Source organism: Ischnura elegans, chromosome 1, assembly GCF_921293095.1.
Source record: "Ischnura elegans chromosome 1, ioIscEleg1.1, whole genome shotgun sequence".
Classification (NCBI taxonomy): domain Eukaryota; kingdom Metazoa; phylum Arthropoda; class Insecta; order Odonata; family Coenagrionidae; genus Ischnura; species Ischnura elegans.
Window position 1 is genome coordinate 103,950,144 of NC_060246.1, and position 24,706 is coordinate 103,974,849.

Genomic DNA, 24,706 nt, shown 5'->3' on the forward strand with positions numbered 1-24,706 from the left:
TGGATCGGGTTAACTTTTGGGCAGCACATTAGAGGGAAATGGAAACAGTAGTACAGACATCAGGAAGAGAATTAAAAAAAGCAAAGGAGGTGCTTGTGAATAGGAAAGAGCTGATGAGAGCAGGGGCAGTCTGGCCAGGTTGGCTGGTCTGCGATCTCGAAGGGCCCTGAGCTTAGGGGAGCCCCCACAATGCTTGTGTCTATCGTCAAATGTGTATGAAAGGTGATATAAAGGTCATTTTACATGGAGCACAGAATTTCGCAGGTTAGAATTGCATTAATTTCTAAAATGGCATGGAATTGTGCCATTGCATGAACAAAATTAGAACGGGCTATTTTGTCATCTCACGTCCACGCATTCTCGCATGTGTTCTGGCAATTCACCGCTTCACACAATGCAATTTTGAATGCGCCTTTGTACATGGGTCAGATTGTGCAACTAAGTACCCCATGTAACAGGGCCTTAGAAGAAGCCTCAGATTACTTGAACCAAAGTCTTTTGGTAATGATAAAATTCTACGGTTTCATTAGTTGCTTAATTTACAACATACTCTGTGTAAAAAAATTTAATATAAATGACAGAAGATAAAAGAGAATATGATGCTTTTCTGAGAGGGTTATCCGAAAAGGAAATTTTAGAGGTTACTTAAGATTTCAGTGCAGTTTCAAGGGAAAAATTCACTAAATAGATACCTAATAGAACCATAACAGGTAATTAAATTTTATAAGCTATGAAATTCTAACTTTTCACAGCATTTTTTCTTAGAGCATTGCTATTTTTTATTAGCGTTTATCTAGTTTTTAAGAGCCAGAATATCGTCAAAATCCATTTCCGGGTATGCAATTTCCTAAAATTTTCTGGGGGAGGACCCCTGAATTGCCTGGTAAGGAGGGCCACAACATGAGCCCCAGCCGAGGGTCCCTATCACCCCACACCATAGGCACAGCGAGGGGGGGATTTTGGGGGATGAAACCCCTCCAGAGCTCAGAGATATTTTAAGTTTAATCCATTTTACTTAATTGGGTTGATATTACTGACAGAATAGCGAAAGGATTAATAAAATATCCCTCAGAAAGCCGTAAAACTCACCATTTTGAACCATTTGTCTTAAAATTCCACAATTTATTAATCTCGCACCTACCACTTATCCTGGTGGGTATTCCATACCAAAACACACCCTGGTATTTGTTGCACCTAAACCCCCCCCCCCCCCCCCCCCCCAGCCTTAATTCCTAGCTGTGCCCCTGCACCTGATCGCCCCTGGATGAGAGGATTACTATCTAAGAATTTGAATAAAAGGTTTGTGAAAAGTCTGATCTTGAGAGTAGCACTTTAAAGTGTGAAAATGCTGATTTTGAGGAAGGAAGATGAGAACAGACTGGAGGCATTTGAAATATGGATGAAGAGGAGAGTTGGGAGGGTAAAGTTGACAGAGAGGAAGAGGGATGATGAAGTGCTAGACAAGGTGGGTGTTGAGAGAAAGCTTTCAGTAAATGAGATACCGAGGAGACAAGAGGGTTTGGCAGGAGCAACTAGTGAAAAAAGAGGAGATTTTAAAAACTAAGCTAGAAGGAAGAATGCTTAGTGCAGGCATGGGAAGGGGCAGAAAAGAGTAGGATTTTTTGATGAAATGGAAGGGGAGAGGTCTTATCAAGGATTGAAGAGGGAACTCTATAGTGGGAGAAGATTTGGCTGGAATGACTTGCAAGGAGTCCATTCAAACCAACGTTAGTTGGTAGAATACTTAAACAATCTTATTACATGAATAATGATCATTAGCCCCTTGTTTCCATCCACATTCTGAAAGCCATGAACTTGGACCACTAGCAATGCTAGCTATATTTCAAGTCCGTAGTATAGATTTCAATCTATGCATTTCAATGATGGAAAAAAAGATGTATCATTCAGTTTAATGCATATACATAAATGGCAGATCTTTGAAGTGCATAAAATGTTTTACCATATTCTGGGGGTATACCTAGGAAAAGATAGCATAGAATTCAAGAAGGCAGATCAATCGTTGACGTAAAAAACATGGGAAAAGATTTTGACATTGGACCACTAAACATGTAAAGGATCTTAAGCTTCCAGCAGAATATTGAATTTTATGCAGAATTTTGACAGAAAAAATATAAAAATTCTTGCCTGGAAGCAATATATTTAGAGGTTGCAAAAAAGATACATGGCATCATGTTCAAGAAAATGATTGGTCGCAAATAGAGTACAGTGAGTTCAGAGAATAAAAGTACGTATCACACCATGGTAAGATATAGATTTAGAAGCAGTGAATACATTTGAAGACAGCCTTATACGGAAGGATGCAATTTCTGAACATGACCTAGTTCAAAAGGCTGAAAAAAGTAGGAAGAGGAATGTAGAGACTCTGAAAGTGACCGAGAGAAAGGAATGCTAGAAAAATTTCAGGGAAAAAGGTAAAAAGACTACAGGAATGGTGGGAGAGAATAGGGTAGTTTCCTTCATCAAAGAAAACGAAAGGCATTGATTGCGATTCGTTACCCACCATTAGTGTATTCATAATACACAAATTATTTGGTTTTTGAAATACCGGTTTAGACGAATGGCAAGGGTCAAATTTTATCCTCATTTGAAAAAGGCCAGATTGGCGCCCATGCGATTCCACTCCAGGTGACGTCACAGGGACCTAGTTTCTACACGAGAGGATAGGAGTTATGCATCGTCTGAGGTTACCAATGCATGTATGAGGCACAGAGCTCAGGGAAACATGTCTTAATAATCACCTATTAAAACTGGCTAAGGTCGGAAAGTTTTCTTCGTTTGATAAGGTATTAATAAACCTTTTTTAAGCCAAGCGCTACCAGCTAGCAGGGTACTCGGCTACCTGCTAGCATCCTGCATCCTATCAGCGCTCAGAGCCTCGATCAAGGTCACTTCACAAGGCGGGAGGGGGAACCAGAAATGCGTCGCACGGACTTTTTCCCATCATTCCTACTTACGCATCACGTTTTCGCGCGCTTGAAAATTTTCACTTTTCATTTAATCGCGAAAAATAGATATCGTCATTTAAAAATCTAAAAGCGTGAAATACGTACTCCAGGAGTAATAATCTTTCGATTTAGGCAATAAAAAATAATAGGAAACCACCCTATTATAACAGGATTATAAAAATTGCTAGAGTAGTTGATTGAATAAGTGGAGGGCAGGAAGAAGGAACCACAGATCACAGAGGAAATAGAAGAGAGAGAAGGAAGTGGAAAATTATAGGTACCCACAGACAAAGGCAATATGATGAAAATGAAAATAAACCAATGATTATGACAGAAAACCAAGAAGGCAAAAGAAACTAGGTGGAAAGTGCATTATTGAGAAGATATTGAAGTTTCAGAGGGATGGAAAGATAGGAGCCCTGTATGCTATGGTAAAGGTGTTATGAGTCAAGAGGAACTATTTATGCATAAAGCTTTCAACCTCCCCTGAGATGTGGATACAGAGAAAGGAGGATAAAAACAGAGAAGAAGCATTTGAAATGTGGATAAGGAGGAGAAATTAAAGTTAAATAATATAGTTCTATGACTTGTTGTTCATAAATGGTTATGATGTAATCCTCTTCGTTTCTCTGAATTGGAAAGTTTTTACCTAATGAATCCAAAAGAAATATATATGTATGTAAATTCTTTTCTATAATTCAATATAAGCTTAGATATACATTAATGTATTCCTCCGATCACCCTACATCTCATCCCTAGTTTTTACACAATTAGTATAATGCAGAATGAGTTTTCACATTGCTTTCATAAATAGATGTAGAGAATTAAAGAATTACTTCCAAATTAATTAAGTAAATACGTTAAAGTTTCTTAGACACCCTTATTTGGCCCAGGTGAGTGTACCCTAAATTCTCGAGGTAACGTGTGTAATCCATTGTTTTTTTCTTTTTTTAACTTTCAAATTTACTTGATGGATGCTACACATAAGATGAGCAAGCTGAAAGAGAAATATCTTCAAGCACTCCCTTGTATAACTTCTTTAGATTTTCTCCTACCTCATTGAAAAAAAGCGAAATTCCATGGTTCTGAGAATATGAATTTCAGCAGTCACAATATTGCCACTGTCCTGTGCGTAATATATGAGTATGTGCTATATGTACTTGAAATTTTGGACACATGTGGGTGCAGCCAGAGATTAACCTTTGCACTATACTTGTGAATTTAGGGTGTTTTGATACCTTCCAGATGAAAAACAGAGTGGGACGTGAAAATGACCATTCTTTTCACTGCCTTGCCCATGAGGCTTAGAGTGTAGGGGGAATTTTGCCTTCTTCTCCAACCAACCACACTTCCTCCAGTCACTAAGCCCTCCTCTCACTGTTGCTGTGAACATTAAGGCACCAAGAATTTTTAACTTGGCAATGGATGGATACTATAATTGACTACTACATAATTAATCTGCAATCTTCTTTCAGGAAATGGTGTTCTTAAAACTGTAGCCCTAAGACCAACCCTACTCTATGGTGAAGAGGACTACAAATTTGTGCCTGAAATATGCAAGCTTGCTGATGCCTGTGATGGTCGACTCATTCAAATCTCTGGAATTGGAGGAAAACAACAAGTTACATACGCAGGTGAATAAAATTATATTAAAAATTTTTGTTCACTCATGGATATCTATATTCTTTCCAATTTTTCATCCTAGGAAATGCTGCCTGGGCCCATTTGTGTGCCAAGAATGCTCTGAAGAAACATCCTGAGTCCATTGCTGGTTTACCTATTTTTGTCACAGATGACACACATCTTGATAACACACTGAGGTTTGTGGAGAGAGTAACTGGAGGACGAGGACCAAATCCCAGGATACCTAACAATAATTCATTAAATGATGCAAATGCAAAAACTGAAAGATCACCATATCATGTGACGGAGTGGTCAATACCTATGGTATTAAGCTATTTGGTGGCTATCCTATTTGAGCTTATAATGTCATGGTTAGTGTGCCCTTTGTTTCAAGTGACACTTACAGTTTCTCCAAGTGCCTTCATCTCATATCTGGGGAGTGTTGTTTTTTTCAGCCGATTAAGAGCATCAATTTATATGGACTATGAACCATTGTATTCTATGGAGGAGGCTATAATGTCTTCCTCTGAGTTTTATGCTAGAGTTAGGCAAATGAATACGGGGAAACTGGGTAAACCACAAAAAAGAAATCTATTACGATTGAATGTAGGCGATGGGGGACACATACCTAATCCTACTTAAAATACTTCTGATCTTGTCATGATTGTTGAAACCAACTGTTACGTTAAAAGTTTTGTAGATATTATGTAAATCAACTTTTTCATAAGAAATAAATTTAATGTTACCAAAATAATTTCCTTTTCCATCTTACATGATTCTGATGTCCTGTATCTACCTGGGGCCTTAATAGGCATAGCACGTCATTAGGTTTTCCAGCGACCAAGCCAAAACAACTTCACATGTATCAATACCTGAAGCTGTGAAAAACCCACAAAGGTGGAACTCAAACCCGCAGCCTCAGGATTAGCAGAAGGGAGCTTCATCCCATGGACACTGGGGCTTGCTTAAAATTACATACGTATAATGGAATACTTAAAATGAAATACTATAATGAATTACTTTAGCTTTGCTACGATGAAAAACCTCACATATTCCACCATCCCCTAGAGGAGGATTCGAAGGGGTAATTTTCAACAACTGCCAATGTAAGGGTAGGATAAATCAAATCAAAGATAAACTAGGACTTCTGACTATAATCTCCTCAGAGGTATTACGAGAAAAACTCTCTTTTGCAATGGATGTAAGGAAATCCTACCTACAGTTTAACTCCTGAAAACATAGAACCAGATTATGTAAGCCTTGGAAACTCATCAAACAGGATGAGTTTCCTGGCCCTTGAGGGTGGTTATAGTTACAGACAAGTCATCTTGTGTTCCCCATTACAGAAAAAGAGAAAGTCAAAAGGTCAGAGAATCCCGGAAACTAAGGATGAGTCGGTTGTTAAATTTTTTTGGTTCTCGGTACCGGTCCAGTTCTCCCCATCGGTTCTCGATACTAAGGATGAACTCTTATTATCTGAAATAATGGCAAATTTAAATGAACAACCGCAAGAAGTGAATGAAAGTAATTTCACTAAAGATGTAAATCAGCAGAAAAGCTCTGTAAAAAAAAACTTAGGATCGTCACCATAATTTTATTTGCCAGGCATAAAAGTTTAAATAACATGTTGTTAAAGAATGCTTGATCGACCAATATATCACATTACATCAGGCAGCCACTGGTTCTTTCTCCAGGTTTTGATTTTAAAAATTCAACATTTTTAACCTATTTGGGTCTAATCTATTCTTTTTTTTGGCAAAAATATTGCCATGAACAGGCGTTCACTGAAAACAGTAGTAATCGATGCTGATTTTGAAGGGCCACGCAGACTATGCTTGGAGCACAGTTTACATACTACATATCATCAGAATCGATAGCGAAACTCCCTCAGCATGCCAGTACAGCGACACCACGGATAAACTGGCCGGCCGTGAGTTAAGGCAAAATGGTAGTGCAGTGTTGCATTTTGCAAGATAAAAACACCTTTCGATGCCTTGCATAGGTTTCTCAACTTACGAACAAGCTCTTGGAACATATCTTGCTTGTATGTCGAAGAATAACTGTATATGTACATGCTGTATATGATTCAATTGTAAGACCACTTTCAGACGAAATGATTTTCTGCCGGCCGCCGTTCATGGCACGGCACACGGCATTGCAGAGAGCCATCTCCGGTAGTCTCGTTTGAAAGCCGCCTGAATTTCACATGAATGACTGCCAAGGAAATGCTACATTGAGTCCGCTTTCGTCTGAAAGAATAGAACGGTAATAATATGCCATGCCAACAATTACTGGTACCGTGTCGTTAAGGAGGCAGTGGAAATCAGACTTGAGAAGAGAAACATGAACAGAGATGCCGGCTTCCATCTGAGCAATTTGTGGAAACCTGCCCTGAAAAATACAAGTATTTGGGTGAAGATCAATTTGGTTTTGTAAAGGGAAGTCAACTTGTGATGCAATAACAATAATGAGGTCCTTGGTGGAGAGGAACCTAGAATATGACCAGGACGTGTATGCCTGCTTTGTGGATTTTGAAAAAGCATTTGATAGAGCATACTGGGTAAAGTTAATGGATATTCTAAAGAAAATAGGTGTAGATAGGAGGGAAAGGTGACTGATTCGTAATCTATATACGGCCCAGACTGCGCAAGTGAGGATAGCAGACAGAGAATCTGGGTGGGCAAGCATGGGCCGAGAATTGAGGCAAGGCTGTCCTCTATTTCCGCAGCTCTTTAATGTGTATCCTGAGGAGATCCTAAGGGAAGCGTGGGATGAGTTAGAAGCTGGAGTTAAATTGAGAGGAATGATGTTCAAATCAGTGAGATTCCCGGGTGTTCATGATGATAAAGGTGGGTGGTGAAAAACTTGAGCAGGTTGAGCAGTTTAAATACATATTTAGGCAGTATGTTAGAGGAAGACAGATACAGTAGTAAGGAAATCAGGAAGAGAATAGTATTAGCAAAGGAGGCATTCATGAACAGAAAGGAGCTCATGCGAGGTTCGCTATGTAAGAATTTAAAGAAAAGGTAGGTGAAGAGTCTGATCTGGAGAGTAGCGCTTTACGGCGCAGAAACTTGGACACTTAGGAAGGAGAATGAGAGAAGACTCAAGGCATTCAAGATGTGGGTGTGGCGAAGAATGGAGAAAGTGAAATGGATGGAGAGGAGGAGGAATGACGAAGTGCTGGACATGGTGGGTGAGGAGAGGCAGCTTTTAGATGAGATACAGAGAAGACATGGTATGGATGGAGCAAGTACTTAGTAGGGAATACTTCTTAAGATATTCTGCAACGATTGGAGTCCTTTCTTCCACAGCTTCCAGTGTAAACTGCAGGCATCACCAGCAATTATGAAGGGAGATAATGCTTTTGTGCTTTAAATTAGTATAACCAACCTTCCGAACACTTGAAGTTCTCAATTCTCAATCTATCACTGAAATACTCCACTTTAGCCTTAAGGGTGTTCTATACCTCCGCGAAAAACCGCTCTGCAGACTTCAGGTTGCTCGCCATTTGCTCGCTTATTATACACTCTGGAGAGAACTTGTTTTGGATATGGTTTAAGCTAAGATTATTGTTATTGGCAAGTGAAAAAAAATTATTTGAAAAGCATTTGTTAATTAGTTATTTGCGCTGAAAAACACAATAAAACGCCTGTTTTCTCGATGTAATTCTACCACGTAGAAAACGCGATTTGAATTTTTTTTTCGGGAAATGAGAACATTCATCCTTCTTCTTGGAAATAAGATACGTTTCATCAATGTAATATTTGTAATAACCACACTATAGCTAAATTTCCCGAGCGTGTTTTCTCAACGTCAAGCGCTTACGATCTTTTCTTCCATGGCGCTGCTGTATGATCCCCCACTCTCGGTGAAAGAGCTTCTCACCCCACAGCAGTCTCTCTCACTACCTCCCCTCCATCGTCTCTTGTGTCCCCTACATCTGTTTTTTTTCCTCTATGCTTTCCTCGACCTAAGCTTGCCCGTCTGACCCGTGGTCGGGCCCCAGCAGGCCAACAGTTTTTTTCGTTATTATCCGAAGCCCTGTGTTCTTGTGTTGCGAGCGGCATGTTTGAAACGGGGCTAGCGCGAGTTTTCAAGTTTTTTGTTCTTATGCATGGAAAGTGAAAGGAAATCAAAGAGGAAGCATATCTTTTGTGGGAAGGTGGAAAAGAAGTACTAGGAATAATGGTGAATGTATAAATCCTTTTTAAGTGTGCTACATTATTAACAGTTAGTATATCTTTAGACACGTATTTTCATCCACATAAAATCTGTAAAAACGTGATGCAGCTAAGAAATAGACTATCAAATTATTTTAACCATTTTAGTCATTACAAACCTGCAATAATAGATGTTATTTACACTACAGAAGGAGAAACTGCTTTAAAGTAAGTACCTATCTCTCGATAATTTATTGGCTGTGACTATAATATATTAATTTTTTGTAACCAAGCATTGAAAATAAGATGAATACAGAGAATATACTGCACATTATCAATTAGATTCTAGGTTGCACCATTGCCTTTTAAGTTCTTGCTGACGCTAACCAAGAATAAATATTTCACCGAGTAGGTAATATAACGTGCATATCTTCATTTCGTGTCTAAATATTTTCAAAAGTAACCGTTATGTCATCAAAACACGATATGAATAGTATCACGTTGGTTTATTTGTCTCGTATTTCCGACATATATGTTTCTCGATAACTTGCAACCGAGGGAGAAAACTTCGAAAAGTTATTTTCTTATAAAAATATTCTTATTTATTAAAATTACTATTATTAATCATTACATGAGTCACCCAAAAGAAAGAATTTGAACTTGAACCACCGTATCACTAAGCAGGGGTTGATGTTTGGTCGATGTAATACAGCGACGACGTCTAGATGACCGAATTTAATCTTTAACTATCTATCTAACTATTTGCGTAAATATGCTTGTTGTATGCAAAAATTAGATACACGAGATCCAATGAACATGCAAACCAGTCTTACAAGTATAAGACAAGAATTTTACTTGTGTAGCAGGAGTGACGAGAAAACAAACAATACACACGGATAAAACTCGAATGTGGGATATTTATTTCGCTCGAGTGAAGTTATGCAAACTAACTTCGCGTTATATCTCTCACCAACAACCTGTTTCACGTGCTGCTTACACTCTTCTGAGCGATTGATTCTCTCAATGAATTGTTCTCACTACAGGTCGTAATGAACCGAAACTCTGATGATGAATGCAACTTTTCTCAGAAGTGGGCGGCAATTTCCGCGATTTTTCAATGCTAATTTTTGTGAGAATGACTGAACGAGGTAGTTAGTTATTTTTACCCATCCATCGACCGAGTTATTAACTAAAATTAAGATTTCGTGCCAGAGTAAACGACCACATTGCGATATAAATATGCGAGACTTCATGTAAAATACTAGTGCGCAGGATCAGGTAGACTCATTATATTTAACTGTTGAAATTATTCGGCATAATAAGACGTCTAGAAATTTATGACAACTAAATGTAATATCATTAAAAGTTCTTCAGTTTAGAATGATTCTAACATCACCGCAGAGCGGTTGTAGTCATTGGGAAGAAACTAAAATTTCTCAGGAGCATTACCCGATCAATTTTTCTCTACCCCTCGAGTACACTGTATGACCCTTCCGGGATGGAACCCTGCATTGAAGTTAGGTCTTGTACTTAATATGTCTCCCATTTTTTTAATTTCGAAGGGAATTTTAGATCTTATACTCCACTATTATTTAATATGAATGAGAATACATATATACCAAGACTGTTATTTGCCACGAAAAAAACATTTCGCTTATGAAGAAAGATCTGAGGTTTTCCCGGCGTATGCTGTTGTTGAAGTTTATTCGGGATTGCCACCGGATAAGGTTCTCCATCTCTGCCGACGTTTCGATGGCCGAGTCGTCCATCGTCATCAGGGCTTGATGACGATGCCCTGATGACGATGGACGACTCGGCCATCGAAACGTCGGCAGAGATGGAGAACCTTAACCGGTGGCAATCCCGAATAAACTTCAACAACATTTCGCTTATGTTAGCCGCGATTCAAACCCAGATCCTCCCGATTGCCGGTCCGTTACATTACCAAGTAAATTTTTCTAGGCGAATCTTAGACACAAGTAAAAAGAGTCATTGAAGAGTCAGTGAATTTCATATTCAAGGAAAAAGGTTGCTTCGTGGTATAAGTGGTAGCATATTTAACCGGCCATCGGGGATATCCGGGTTCGAATCCCAGGTTAGTCAAATGATTTTTTCATGTCGATTATCATACTTATTTAACTATGCACTAGTGTATTTAACTATGCACTCGTGCGCGTGACTGCGTACAAATTTGCTTGTTCAATGTAGTACTTTGTATGAGTGAGAGCACAAAACCTTTTGCATGTGACGCTGGAATATCCTCTTTTACGAATAACTCTAACCACTACACGGTAGATAATTTTTAGTTGCCGTTCCATGCTTAACAACTTTATTTGGTAGAATGATTAATGATTTTCAAAACGCTCTACATCAAAACATATACTTAATTCAACTTACAAATAAAATCCGAAGATTCAAACGTGATGGAGCGGAATTTTTCCATATTGAAAGAAACTCTTGCAATTTTCCACGATTATAAGAAAAGTTAATGTGACCTAGATTTCAATGTTATAACAACATCTTCAACGTACAAATTGTGTGTAATTCATTCAATGTATCTTCTTGGGACTAATCTATGTCTGATTACGAACTAATGGATTCGACTTTGCCAACATTTGGCCCGCTTTAATTTCGTAGGGGATAAATTATTTCTAATGCCTTTACTAATTTACTTTGAAAAACTGCGAGAAATATTCCTCCTTCCGTTAATTATGTAAAAGATAAGGATCATACGATCGATATTCATGGAAAAAGGTTCCGCGCTAAATAAAAGGATAATTATGGTAAAGCTTGAGACTAAGCCGGTAGATACCGTAGTGGTACATGTTAACATACCTACGACGGACTACTTGGATGAAGAAGTTAAAGACGTCTATGAAGATATCACAGCAGTAATCAAACAGGTAAGAGGTGAAGAAAACCTTATAATTTTAGGTGATTGTAAGTAGAAGGCTTTGGGTGTCAATATTAACGGAGAGAAAATAGTATGCTACGATTCGCTGACGACATAGCAGTCATAGCCGAGACAGAGAAGAATTTTTAAAGACTTTGACAAATATATAAAGGAATATGGCCAGATATCAGTTGAAAATCAACAAAATGAAGACTAAGATATTAGTATGGAACAAAAGAGAGGAGGCTAGGACAAACATTAAGCTAAGAAATCAAAAGTTAGAAGAGGTGAAAGCGTTTTCTTACCAGGGAAGCCGAATTACCAACGATGGACGAAGCAAGAAAGAAATAGTAGAATAGCGCTGGCGAAGAGGGCTTACTACAAAAAGATGAATCTTCTTACATCTGAGAATACAAGCATAGAAGTAAGGAAACAATTCATCATATGCTACATATGGAGTATGATTCTCTAAGGAAGTGAGGCTTAGACGTTGATAGCAGCAGGGAAGTCAAAGAGTGGAAGCATTCGAAATGTGTTGCTACCGAAGAATGATGAATATAAAATTGATCGAACGTGTAAATAATGAATGAGTGCAAAAAAAGTGGGATAAAAAATAAGACTTCTAAAAACCTTAAGCAGAAGACGGGACAACTTACTTGTCCACATTATGAGACCTGATGGCCTGATGAAAACATTCATAGAAGGACAGGTGGAAGGGAAGAATGGCAAGGGACGCTTCCGAATGAGTTACATTGGACAGGTTATAAAGGATGCAAAAGGGAAGACATATGTCGCTATAAAGAGGCTAGCGGGTAGGATAGACGAATGGAGAGCTGCGTCAAATCAATCTTAGGATTGTTGACTAATAATTATGATCTCATACATATAATCCCTTGGTACCTAGAAGAGCAGAAATATTGAGAAGCACACTAGTCCAACAACTTTTACTATTGCCCAAATGTAGCAGTATGCATTTTGTCAACACATTGGCATTCATATCTCCCAGCCAGCACAGAACAGGACGTTGCCCCTTAAATTACGGCAACTTTCCATCAACGATAAAGAAACGGCCGAATACGTTGCTATAAACATGACGGCAACGAGGCAGCAACGAAGGGGCAAAAATGCCGTTAAATGTCGCCAACGATAAAGCAACAGTTTCTTTTCGGTGACGTCACAGACACAAGGGACACCTACCGGCACTTTCGAGAACTAAATGGGCAGCATCGCGACTGTGGCGCCATCTAGCGGGATTTTTTGATACCACGTTGATACTGCTACCATGGCGGGGTATTCCAATAATAATTGATAGGTCTGGGTTTAATAGAGAAATCAATCATTGACAGAATTTTGAAAATAAACTTTTATTTTCGCTGCAAACATTAAAATCCATTAGATATTCAAGCAAACGGTATTAAGAGGTCACAACAGCAATGATATCAAAAGCACCTAACACACCACAGAGCAACTGATTTTGTAATCAGAGCAGCCCCACCTGGGGAAATGACAGTTGGAAAAAACAATGAGCTACAGGGTAGTTCATAACCGAAAATGGAAAGAAATAGGTCTCCATCAATACAAAACAAAATATAATGCTAACCAAAAGATAGCATGATCATTTTCAAGTGGAAATTATAGAATTACAGCAATATTTATGTTAAAGCCTCAAGCACAATAGATCCCCGACGAGGAACAGTACGAAAAATATCAATCTCACACATGACTCCAATATCAAAATAGGAGAATAAACAAATTATAGTTTTACATCATTAATTACATAGTAAGGGTTGAGGTCTTAACAGAAACTTGCATTCAATTTTTTGGAGTCTAGATTTAATTTACTTTCCAATTTTCTGTTGCAGCAGATCCTAACAGGCAGGGGAATGTTTTGTAAAGTTATATTTGACATAACATATTGAAGTCTTATTCCGAACACGGAGGCATGAAATGCAATAGCAACACCAGTGTGCACTATTTAATGTGGCCTCTCATTTTAGTGGTCAACTACTTAATTACCATGGAACACAGCCATTTCATACAAGGACATACACATTCAAGGTTGTGGTGACAGGGAAACATTAGCATGTGGTAATTAGGAAATGTTATTTTTAAAGAAGTTTTCTTCATAGAATGTACACATTCAGTTGTTCACTGCCATAGCAAGCACGATGCCCTATTATGAATGCCTTATTATGAAATTGCTGTGTTCTATGACAATAAGGAAGCTGATCACCACAAGCTAACACACCCTAGCGTTCCTGCAGCATTTTATGCCTCCATATATGGAATAAGACGTAAGCTTCACCACTCCATGGAGCTGTTTAAGGGTAGGGCATTCTATAGCATTTGAGCTAGGTTCACAGGAAAGAAATGAAGTAAAATTAATTTATTTCAGCTATACGAAAGGCTATTCAACCAAACTTGGACCTATTCCTAGCAGCATTTGGCATTTTGAAAAATCATAAAAAATAGGGCATTTAAGAAGGTGAAGAAACATTCCTTCTCCCTTGTCAGGCAAAAATCAAGGAGCATTAATGACATAGCTGTGTCTGTCGTAACAGTGATCAGTCGCTGACCTCACCTTATCCCACAATCATGTTATGAGACTACAAACAAAACTGCCTTTCCACACTGACAGGTTCTGAGATAGGCAAATTGGAAGAATCATGTTTCTTCGAGATCCCCTTTCAGTTGCCTTTCAGAACACTTTCTCGTTTCTTATTCCCTTTCTCTGCTCTGTATTTTGAGGCCTGGGATCATTCCCTGATGCTTCTTTTCACACTGATAGTATCAAATCAGGCTTATTTTGGCTTTTACACTCCCTGCAAGGTAATCATAATTGGATTAGATATTATGCTGAATATGAAATATGAACATATGCTGAAAAGCTCTTTTCATTCAACTGTATTCCAAGATAAGGGAAGAGTAAATCGAAAGCACCAATGATTAAAAAATACTTACCAAATGAGACATTTATAATGGAGCTAAAATGCACTTCTTGTTTTCTGAGTGTCCCTTCAAACAGAAAGACACAGCTAACTCATTCAATGTTAGGGTAGAACACTTGTTTTTGACTTTTGTTAAGCCCAGTCCTCATTTTATTGTTCTGACTGCTCTTAAACATGATGTTCGAAGATCTTTCCTTCATGAAATAAAATCTGAAAAATGAGATGACCAGATAATTAATTATCTATGGTAATTGCTGAGAACCATTGAACATAGTGGCACAGCATTTTTAATTTCTAAGTACATCCCAGAGTTATCATAAAATTAAATATCAACAAGGAGGTGATGATGGTACCATAACTTAAGTTTAAGACTCAAAGTGATAATCTATACAAAGTACCATGAGCATATTAACACTAAGGAGGCTATGAAGTCAAACAGTTGACAATGTAAATGAAATACCAACCAAATACTCCTCTTTCAGGTTCTTTCCCAGCAAACAATAGCAGTGAAGATTTCTCATGATTTGCACTGGATAAGGTCCTCCAGATCTCATTCAAACGTTTCGACAAGCAACTTACCCATCGTCTTCAGGGATTCAAGAACCAAACGATTTAGGAATCCAACCTTGGATTCCAGAATCCCTGGAGACGATTGGTGAGTTGCTTGCGGAAACATTGGAAGGAGAAATGGAGGACCTTACCTGGTGCAAATCCTGAGAAATCTTCCCCGATACCTCTGACCTCATTGGGTGTACCAAGTGCTAACAATTGGACTTCACTGATTCTTCAGAAATAACACTCCAATTCTATAGAAAAGTTTAAGGCTCCTTCACTCCAACATTGTTTGAGGAATCTTTAAGTGCAACCTTTCCTTCTTAGGAGGCACTCATGCAACTGAAAACAGAATAGATAAGCTTTACACTTACATTTGCACATGATAAAGCACTCAAAAATGCAAATTCTTATATGCAAACATTTACCAGGTGATGGTGGTTTCAGTATTCTGTCATCATCAGTCTCCATAGATGAAGAATTACTTACATCAGGATACTTTCAATTCTTTTTTGTCCTTTTCCTTTCCCAGTATTTTTTGATTTCAGTGACTAAAATGCCTCCATGTCTGTTCTCCGTCTTCACAAGTAGCCATCTCTGTTCAATAGCGACAGCTGCCACTACAGTCTCTGGAAGATGATTATTATAAAATGCCACCATTAGCCACACATTTCAAAGCATGAAGTCAATGTCAAAATTAACTAAAATAAAAATATTTAATACTTGGCTTAGAGAACTAGTTTAACATGTACAACCAAGTCAGTTCTCTCACACACACACACCATGAAACAACCCCTTTGAATACATTTAAAAGGCACCCTGCCCTTGCAAGTCAAAGATGTTAACCCTCCCTTTAATCAAAACAAATGCTCACAAATATTGTTGCAAACTCACCAAATGGAGGCATGCAGAACTTCACGCCCAAGATACCCCATTCCTCACTGAGTCGAGAGCCATTTTATGACCTGTGACACTGAAGACCAGTTATAGCCTAGGGTAATATTCAATAATCTTATCTCCATCCAATTTTACCCATGACTATGCAAAAGCCTGCACTGTGAGGCCAGTAAATTTTTTTATGTGGAAGAAATATTAACACTTGCCAAGGCATCCTGAAAAAAAGAGGAAAAAAAATCATGACTATGAGGCGATCACTCTTCAGTTACTTAAAAACATGAGATCATAAAATTCCATTGAAAGTAAAGTTAATTATTGTATATGAAGACTAGTTAATAGTGATGCATTAAATGATTGCACACTCCAGTAATTGTGGAAATATCTCTGCGATTATGCTAAATTTTACTGCTCAACTCAATATTTCAAGAGTGTTTGGTAGGGGGTGAGTTCTCACCAACGTGCAGTACTGAACGTTGCACTCCATTGAATGAAAAACTTAAGCGTTCCATCGTGCACCCACAAACTCGCAGTTATGAGCACCCACCAGACATACATCGATCCATACTATAGAAACACAACAGAACTAACTCAATGGTAATGAAAACTTAAGTGTACTGTTAATGAATTTCATAATGAACGACGGTAAACAGAGTCTAGACTTACCTTTCACGAATCCTGGCGGAATACGGTGGTTGAACCCTCGAAGAGGCTTCTAACTTGCACTGCCCTAGCCAAAGCCAAAAAAACTTGTAACCACTGAAAACTTTTTCTCACTAAGAACACGATTTAACAAGAGTTAAAATCACTCGCGAAAACTTAAGTTAGTGAAAATTACAAACGAAAATTCACGTCAGTGAAAATTAGGAATACAATAAGGTCAGAGTACGACGGGTGGACATGATAATCGGATATGAAGGTGAAATGAAATGAAAAGTGAAAATGGAGAAGCTGAAACCACGTTAAGTTTGACGGATGAAGTAAATGAACAATTTAAGTAAAATTAAAGTTCTTGAAAAAATCTATTTACTAAAGGTTTGGTGAACGAAAACCGTCCCTCGACCATTCAAAAAGGAGAAAAGCATCACGACGAACACAAAGCATGAATTCACATATCAACAAAGTTATGTAGGTACCAAAGTTACTATGGCTACCGGCAACGGCGGATAACGGGTTCTTGTTCTTCCCAAAGTGCATTTCGCACTGCGCGCACGATGGTTTCGCATGGCCTCGCTGTCGTGAGCAGACGATATGATCGAGCGTAAAATTTCATGCGAAGGAGGAAATCGTAATGGTACAGCCTTAAATTATCAATGGTATTTTATTAATTTCACTTCGCCGATAATAAATATCCAGAGAATCGTCAACCTTGAGAGACGCTTATTATATTATCTCAATCTTTTTCCATCGCCACCGAGTGACTTGGAGACATATTAATTAATAAATCCACAAAATCGTCGAATAAATACCACTTATCCCATAAAACACATTATGCAAAGTTAATTGCGTAAGTCGTGAAACCTTTTATTTCTAGCAGATCGTTAATTAGAGCGAATGCATTCACATAAAATGAGACATGAAGTAGCCATCCAAACTGAGCAACTTCACGGCAACGCGTTGCCGTCATGTTGATATCATCCACGGCGCAACGTCAAAGGATAAACTGTTGCCGCTTCGTTGTCTTGGACGTTTACATAAACGTCGGCGAGTGTGCTGGCTGGGCTACTATTGGAATAAGAGAGAGATTCTTCTGTAGGACAATATTGGATGTAATTTTTTTATTTTAAACCACATTTTGATAGCATTAAAATTAAAATTCTCTCTCATTTCACAGGCCCGTATTGTCGGCTTTCGAACTCAGAAGGTCTTGTTTATTGAAGTGAGGAACAGATACTGCTGTATTTGTGCGAGAAGTAGCGATACAAAATCGGAGGTGAAAGAGCAATGCTACAAAAATTGGAGCAAATCCTCGACAGCAATGGAAGCTGACATATTAGTCGAAGGGTTCGAAACAGGTATAAAGATGCGCGAATTAAAATATCATTGGATAATTGGTACGATAATATAAGGCACGGAATAATTCATTGTTATTGGTCTGGAAGATACTATAATACTGTCATTTCATTCGTAGGTGATGGCGACAGCAGCGTTACGAAGAAATTGATTGAAGTACCACCCTGAAGTAATAGAGTGCATAAATCATTTATTGTGCAACTACTGCAACAGGTGGAGGGAAATCGCAAAGAAATTAAACATAATACGGGAAGGGTATCAGTCGCTTTGCGTCGGAAAAGGGAGACAATATCCCATGGAAAGGGACACATTTTCGTTCTTCGGCCGATACTGTAACACTGGACGGAAAAAATAATTTTTCTCGAGCCCTGGTACCATTCCTGCTGATTCTTATATAAAATGACCACCTGAATCCGAATATGACATCCGTTTTCCTCCATCACCCACCATTTTTTGGGGGAAGGCCCCCTATAATTTTCATCAATTTTGCAATAATTTGGAGGAATGAAAAGGATTATTTTAGAATTTATATTTCTTATTTGGCTTTTGAGAGTATAAAAGTCGTTTGTCTCATTAGTGTTCTCCCTGAATAAACATGTTTCGGAAAGTAACTGTATTGAATACACGTTTTCAAATGGACGTGGGTGATTACTATTTCATTCATACTGAGGAATAACGTAAAAATGTAAAGTTGTACTTTAAAAAAAAGTTTCACGAAGTACGCACATTTCGGTTAGCGTAATTGACTTTTACGATTTTTTGAATAGCACTTAACCATTTTGTGATATGAACGTTGACCAGCTCTCCCCTTCGAGGAGAGTCGAATAAGGAGAGAACAATGCAAGTAATCGCCTTTCTTCATAGAAGCCGGCCGCACTTCCCAGCCTCGTCGAGAACGTGCGTATTTGGATTCTTCCAAGAAACGGCAACCGAGTGGCTGAGGTGGGACTAATGCCGCCAGAGAGCAAAAATCAACCTCCGAATCCTGGCCACTCTCAATATCGCCCCTCCGCAGTGAAACTTGATACAGCGTCGGGTGTTTTTTTCGGTCGGAGCGAAGCTCGACCCCTCCTCCTTTCCTTTTTTTTCCTTCGATCAGCGACTCCTCCCCTCCACCCAAGGAGGCTTCCCATTCCACTGGCCGTAGCGGCCGACTTCGCAACTAAAATCCTGCGACGGTTGAATTTGGATTTTTGAATTAGGATAGAACACCCTTAAGCATAGCCACTTTCTCTGTATAGTTCCCGCAGACTGAAGTTGGCAAAACCACCCCGACAAAGGTAAGCTACGCTTTTAACTCTTCATGTTTGGCATTCCTCGGGTGCTTTTGCTGTAATGGTTTGCTCTCCCGCACCATGGCAGACCTAATCTTCCTTTTGTTTTCTTTTTGAATTGTGAAGAGCGAATAGGTAGGTAAAAAAATTACTCCCCTCTCTTATTGCTATGTTATTTTCATTTTCTCAACATGTTTTGCTTTTTATGGCCAAGGTGCCTACTTTCAAATGCTTTTTATTCACTCAACTCAAGCATGTGCGGATATGCTGTAGACTGCTTTCCGCTGCCCGAGGAACAAAAGAGGATTGCGCCTTCCCAAATGTTAATGCCAAATTATTTTCACTAAAATGAAGTACTTACTTATCAAACGACAGTTTACCACATGAATTTGAGAATAAGCACTTCTTGTCAACTTCATTTCCAACAGATCGCCAGCAATTACTGAGATTAGGGACTCTTGGTGAAGGTTTTGGGATGATGGAAACCTACGCTTTAGCAAGTGCCAACACCAAAAGAGCCTCGTAAAAAAGAAATTTTTTTACATGCTAATCATAGGGTCAATTGACTGTGCTTTGGCTATCTATCATAATGGAGGGGCTCTCACAATAGCCCGTAATTGCTTTAACGTGGTTCCACTGTATATCACAAAGCCTCGCCTGGGTTTGCTTTGAAGGTAACGATGCCACAAAATCTGACTTGCTCGTCCTTTACTCCCTCATTGGTAGCCTCGTAGCTTGAAAGACAGAGGGAGTACACTCCTTACCCTCCACCTATCCTTTATGTGCTTCTATAGCTCACTCCTTCCTCTCGATGAGCAGTCGTCTCGTTCTATCCCACAACTCGTTGTATGTGACCTTAATGTTGTTCTAAACATTGTTTATTGTGTTGCAGAATAAGCAGTTGCACTTTAATTTAATGATATGCTGATAACAATGTCTTTCATAGTGTGGAAACATTTTAATTCGATAAAGAGAACTCAATGTATGCCATATATGTGTGTGCACTAGGGGCGGTCATCAAACAACTTTTTTTCGAAATTTAAAGTACGACATATGTCAAAATGAAGCCCGAGGTACCAAATGAACAGGGAAAAAATTTTATTGCAGTAGGTTGACATCCTACAGTGGCGCCAGGGCCATTTATGTTTAGCGTAGGCAACCCGCAACACACACCTCTTATTACGCTATTTCGGCGGTAAATGTTGTGATTAAAATGGTTTTTTCAGCCGATTCTGCACCAGTCATGCCTGAAATTGTCGAGGTAAGCAACATAGATCGAATAATCACGTTTTTCATACAATCACCAGTATTAAAATGCAAAGAAACGTAAAAAACTTTGAAAATTTCTTAATTAATGGCATATATTTTGATTTGGTGTACTTGTACGGGCATGATCGCACTAATATGACCCTATAGTTAATATAGAACAACACTTTTCCCCTCTTCCATCCTAAAGTAAGGATCTCCCTATGGCCCTTCTACGAACTAATGTCAACGCACTGCTCAGGCAACATCGTCTACGGAAATGGCTCCGCGTTCCAAATTTTGCAGTTCTTCGCCCACCATGAGAACAGATGCCACTATGGCTCTCAGGGAGACCCAGAACTCACCATGTGGAGGTGGCTCCAACTCAAGCTCCTCCCATACCCACCCACCCTTCAAGCCTTATAACATACCAGTTAAGATGCAATCTTTTTTGGATCCAAAATTTGTGGAGAGAAATGGCATGTAAACAGATTGGAAGGAGGTGAGCTCCTGAAGGCCATGTAAATACAAATTAAAAGAAAGTAACAATTGCCGGTATCCTCTCCTCTTTCTCCATTTCCCCTCTATTCTCCCTTGCTATATATATGTATTCCCTGTACACTATTGATGAATTGTCTTGTACATGCGGATGGCCTTTCGCAAGGTTTGGTGAGGCAAGGATTGCATGCCGAAGTGATCTTTTTAAATGGAAAAGCAAATAAAAAACAATGAATGTATTGACAGGCTCTTCAGTTGAGAGTCATCTCTTTGGCACTCCTCGACAGTTGTCTGGGAGATATCTTCCCACATATGAAGATATTATGAAATGTAACAAGTGGGTGGAGATGAAAAAGGTGCAAGAGAGAAGAGAATTTGATCCATCGGTCCAGGAGATTGCCCATGTAGTCGCCGATAGAGGGGACCAAGTGTGGAACAACGTGTCTGGACTTGTAATGTCGAACCGCGGCACCCTCATGGCAGTTTAGAGATACCACACGAAATGTAAAAAAATATTAAGAGCACTAAGAAGAAAAATTCATCTATTGTCCATTGAGACTTGAAAAAATTTAAGAATGATATTAAAAGTCTGTTTGATGTTGCTCAATGCAAGTGTCTTCCAAAATCGGCCAAGTGCATTCGTAAGCCGAAGATGTAAATTAAAAATGAAGAAATATCATTTCTTTTAGAGCAAAGATCAACCGGAGAACTAGTGATTGGGGCCATTGATTGGGAAAACCACAGAAAAACATAGGAAGAAGGCTGCCAAAGAAAAATATTGATAAAAATGGAGGAATCATTTAAAAAGAGGGCATCAACATTCTTTGCCCAGAAATTTGGTTTGAAACTCAAGTCTTTGTGCTCTTAAGTTCCAGATGACTCACCTCCTGGGCTCAAAGATGAATGGCAGCCATCCTCCCACCCATCCTCAAATAGCTCGCTGCACAACATCCTGAAGCCACCTGTGACCTGCCAACTGGTGGAAAGGCACAACGCAGCAAGCTTTTTGCAGTAGCCCTCGTGACTGTAGCGTTTGAAGACGTCGGCCAGGTCACACCTGAAAATGCATCGATGATTGTCGACTGGAAGAAAATTGCGTGCCAAAGGAAGAAAGACATAGAGCTTACGAATGCAGAGGATATGGAATAGTTTAGAGACCAACTGAGGATAGCATTGTTCTTCAAGGGAAGAAAAGACGAGACGAAAAGGAATTGTGCAGCAACAACAAAGTGCGCATCACGAATCAACCAAAGAGCATGTTTTTATTATTGCAGAACCCAGTGGGGTTTATTTGGGACACACATCAACTGAAACAGGAGATGCAGAATGCCTCGGAAACTCTACCCTCAACTTTGTCAAAGCCGCTCGAATTGACACGTCTTCCGTACGGTGCATTGGTTGTGATGGAGCACCTTCGAACACCGCGACCAGCTTGAAGGGAGGCACGGTATGTTTTATCCAAGTGCGTCTCCGGCGTGCCTTATAGATTTGTGTGGGCCTTCTGCATTCAAATGAAATCCCTCTTCAACATATAATGGAGAAATTTGATGGGCCAACGACAGGACCAAATAGCTACAGTGGGTCAATTGGTCGCCAACTGAAGACCTGTGTGCAGCTACCTCTAGTGAAATTTCAGACAACTGATCTTGGTCTACCTGATCCTGAACTAGATTAATCACTCATCAGCGCACACCAAAAAATTTGCTAGAGATGGCTGGTGGTATTGCCAGGGGATACATCCCACAAGCCCTGGCTGATTGCGATAATGGGGAAATGAATAACAGCAGATGGGGAACGACGGCCAACAGAGTGATCCACGTTTACAGAGGAACAAGACGACCAACAGTGGTTTTGAAAACAATAACCAAGATTATCATGAAACTCTATATTCCTATGTGGTTCACAATAAAGAAAAATTGGAAGATTACAGAAGGAGCAAAACATGTCTGGGAAATGCTTCAGAGAATAAGACAATTCCCTAAAAAGTATAGTTTTTGAGAAATTCATCCAGAGCAAAGCGCTCTTCGCTCATCCAGAGAACATCCTCATTGCAATGGTGAATGATGAAAGGGCTGAAGCACGAAGTATTCTTCCGGAGGTTAGTGTAGGCAAGAAAGACGAATTCATCCAGAGGAAGGCATCAGGGCTTTTCACATCCCTGAGCAGTGCGTTGACATTAGTTCATAGGCGGGCCATAGGGATATGAGGAGATCCTTACTTTGGGATGGGAGAGGGGAAAAGTGTTGTTCTATATAAACGGTAGGGTCATATTAGTGCAATCATGCCCGTACAAGTACACCAAATTAAAATATATGCCACTAATTAAGAAATTTTCAAAGTTTTTTACGTTTATTTGCTTTTAATACTGGTGATTGTATGAAAAATGTGATTATTCAATCTATGTTGCTTACCTTGACAATTTCAGGCATGACTGGTGCAGAATCGGCTGAAAAAACCATTGAAATCACAACATTTACCGCCGAAATAGCGTAAAAAGAGGGTGTGTGTTGCGGGTTTCCTATGCTAACCATAAATGGCCCTGGCGCCACTGAAGGATGTCAACCTACACGAACAAAATTTTTTCCCTGTTCATTTGGTACCTCGGGCTACATGTTGACATATGTCAAACTTTGAATTTCGAAAAAAGCTGTTTGATGATCGCCCCTAGTGTGCACTGTGGGCACTATTGCGAGGAAGTGGAAAAGCCATCTTTCCACTATTGACGCATCTGCGAGTGAAACACAAGTCAGTATGCAATGAGAGAGTAACAATATTCGGGGGAAACCGGTGTGAGAAAAATTTGAATTCAGTCATTAATTTATTCAAAGATTGAAACTTATTTTCGAATGATGTCGAACGACTGGTGAATTTGGCATGCTCTAGTCAGGGGAGTGAACTAGTGCACACAAGAATTGACTCCCTCACTTAAACCTAGTGAAGACTTTGTCGGACGTGCAATTAAACAACAAACAAGATACTAGCATTTTTACGATTGCAAGTAATTGGAGATTTAGAAGAGGAAGAGTAGCAGATGTGTCAACTGCTGAAGTACTGGAGGTTTGAAAATGCAATGCCATGCATATTGCTTTTCATTAGAAACATTTGTTAAAAGAATTTATTAATGATGGATATGATATAGTGCCTACCAAGAATTGAGGAAAAAGACATGAATACTTTCATGTCTTGGTAGTGAATTTGTTTTTTTATTAGGAGGTGCAACTAAATAACTGAGCCAGAAGCCAGTTTCACTGGAATAGGTGCATTATCCACAAATTAATTGATTATTCTGTTTCCATCAAATAAATACATATTTATTAACTTTAAAAAACTTTGCTGTTGCTTAAACTTATATCCTCTGTAAACCAATTGTCTATTACTAAGGACACATCTGCATCCTGAAAAATATGCTCAATTTCAGCACACATGTTTGCAACATGGTTTCAATTAACTACAACAAAGTTTAGGTCATATTATGTTGATTGATATTTGGTTGGTCCTTTTCCACACTTATGTGTATTAGATGGGCGAATTCCACGGGGAGTGCTAATTACATCTGATATAATTTCCTTGATTCACCGTAGCACACGTTTTGGAATTTTTGTTTTCTCTGGCATTACCTATCCTAAGTTTACTTAGA

The 24,706-nt window shown here is 39.0% G+C and overlaps 1 protein-coding gene and 1 long non-coding RNA gene across 15 annotated transcripts in view; one reads left to right on the top strand and one right to left on the bottom strand.

The window, feature by feature from the left end:
• Positions 1-5,343, top strand: part of LOC124167557 (3 beta-hydroxysteroid dehydrogenase/Delta 5-->4-isomerase type 1) — a 58,123-nt gene extending 52,780 nt beyond the window's left edge. Inside the window, exons 6-7 of the mRNA XM_046545524.1 lie at positions 4,442-4,600; positions 4,672-5,343. Coding sequence (XP_046401480.1) covers positions 4,442-4,600; positions 4,672-5,231 — 719 coding nt within the window. The 3' untranslated portion in view covers positions 5,232-5,343. The remainder of the gene's footprint in view (positions 1-4,441; positions 4,601-4,671) is intronic.
• Positions 5,344-12,990: 7,647 nt separating this feature from the next.
• Positions 12,991-17,193, bottom strand: LOC124167563. 14 transcript variants are annotated; one of them, XR_006866739.1, is made up of 8 exons: positions 17,176-17,190; positions 16,706-16,764; positions 16,497-16,606; positions 16,040-16,257; positions 15,574-15,774; positions 15,058-15,487; positions 14,607-14,803; positions 12,991-14,467 (listed from the first exon to the last, which is right to left on the bottom strand). It is a non-coding gene; the product is annotated as an uncharacterized LOC124167563 (long non-coding RNA). The 14 variants fall into 14 exon arrangements; XR_006866737.1 differs by having other exon boundaries at positions 16,706-16,769; XR_006866736.1 differs by having other exon boundaries at positions 16,497-16,625; positions 16,706-16,769.
• Between the last annotated feature and the right edge of the window lie 7,513 nt (positions 17,194-24,706).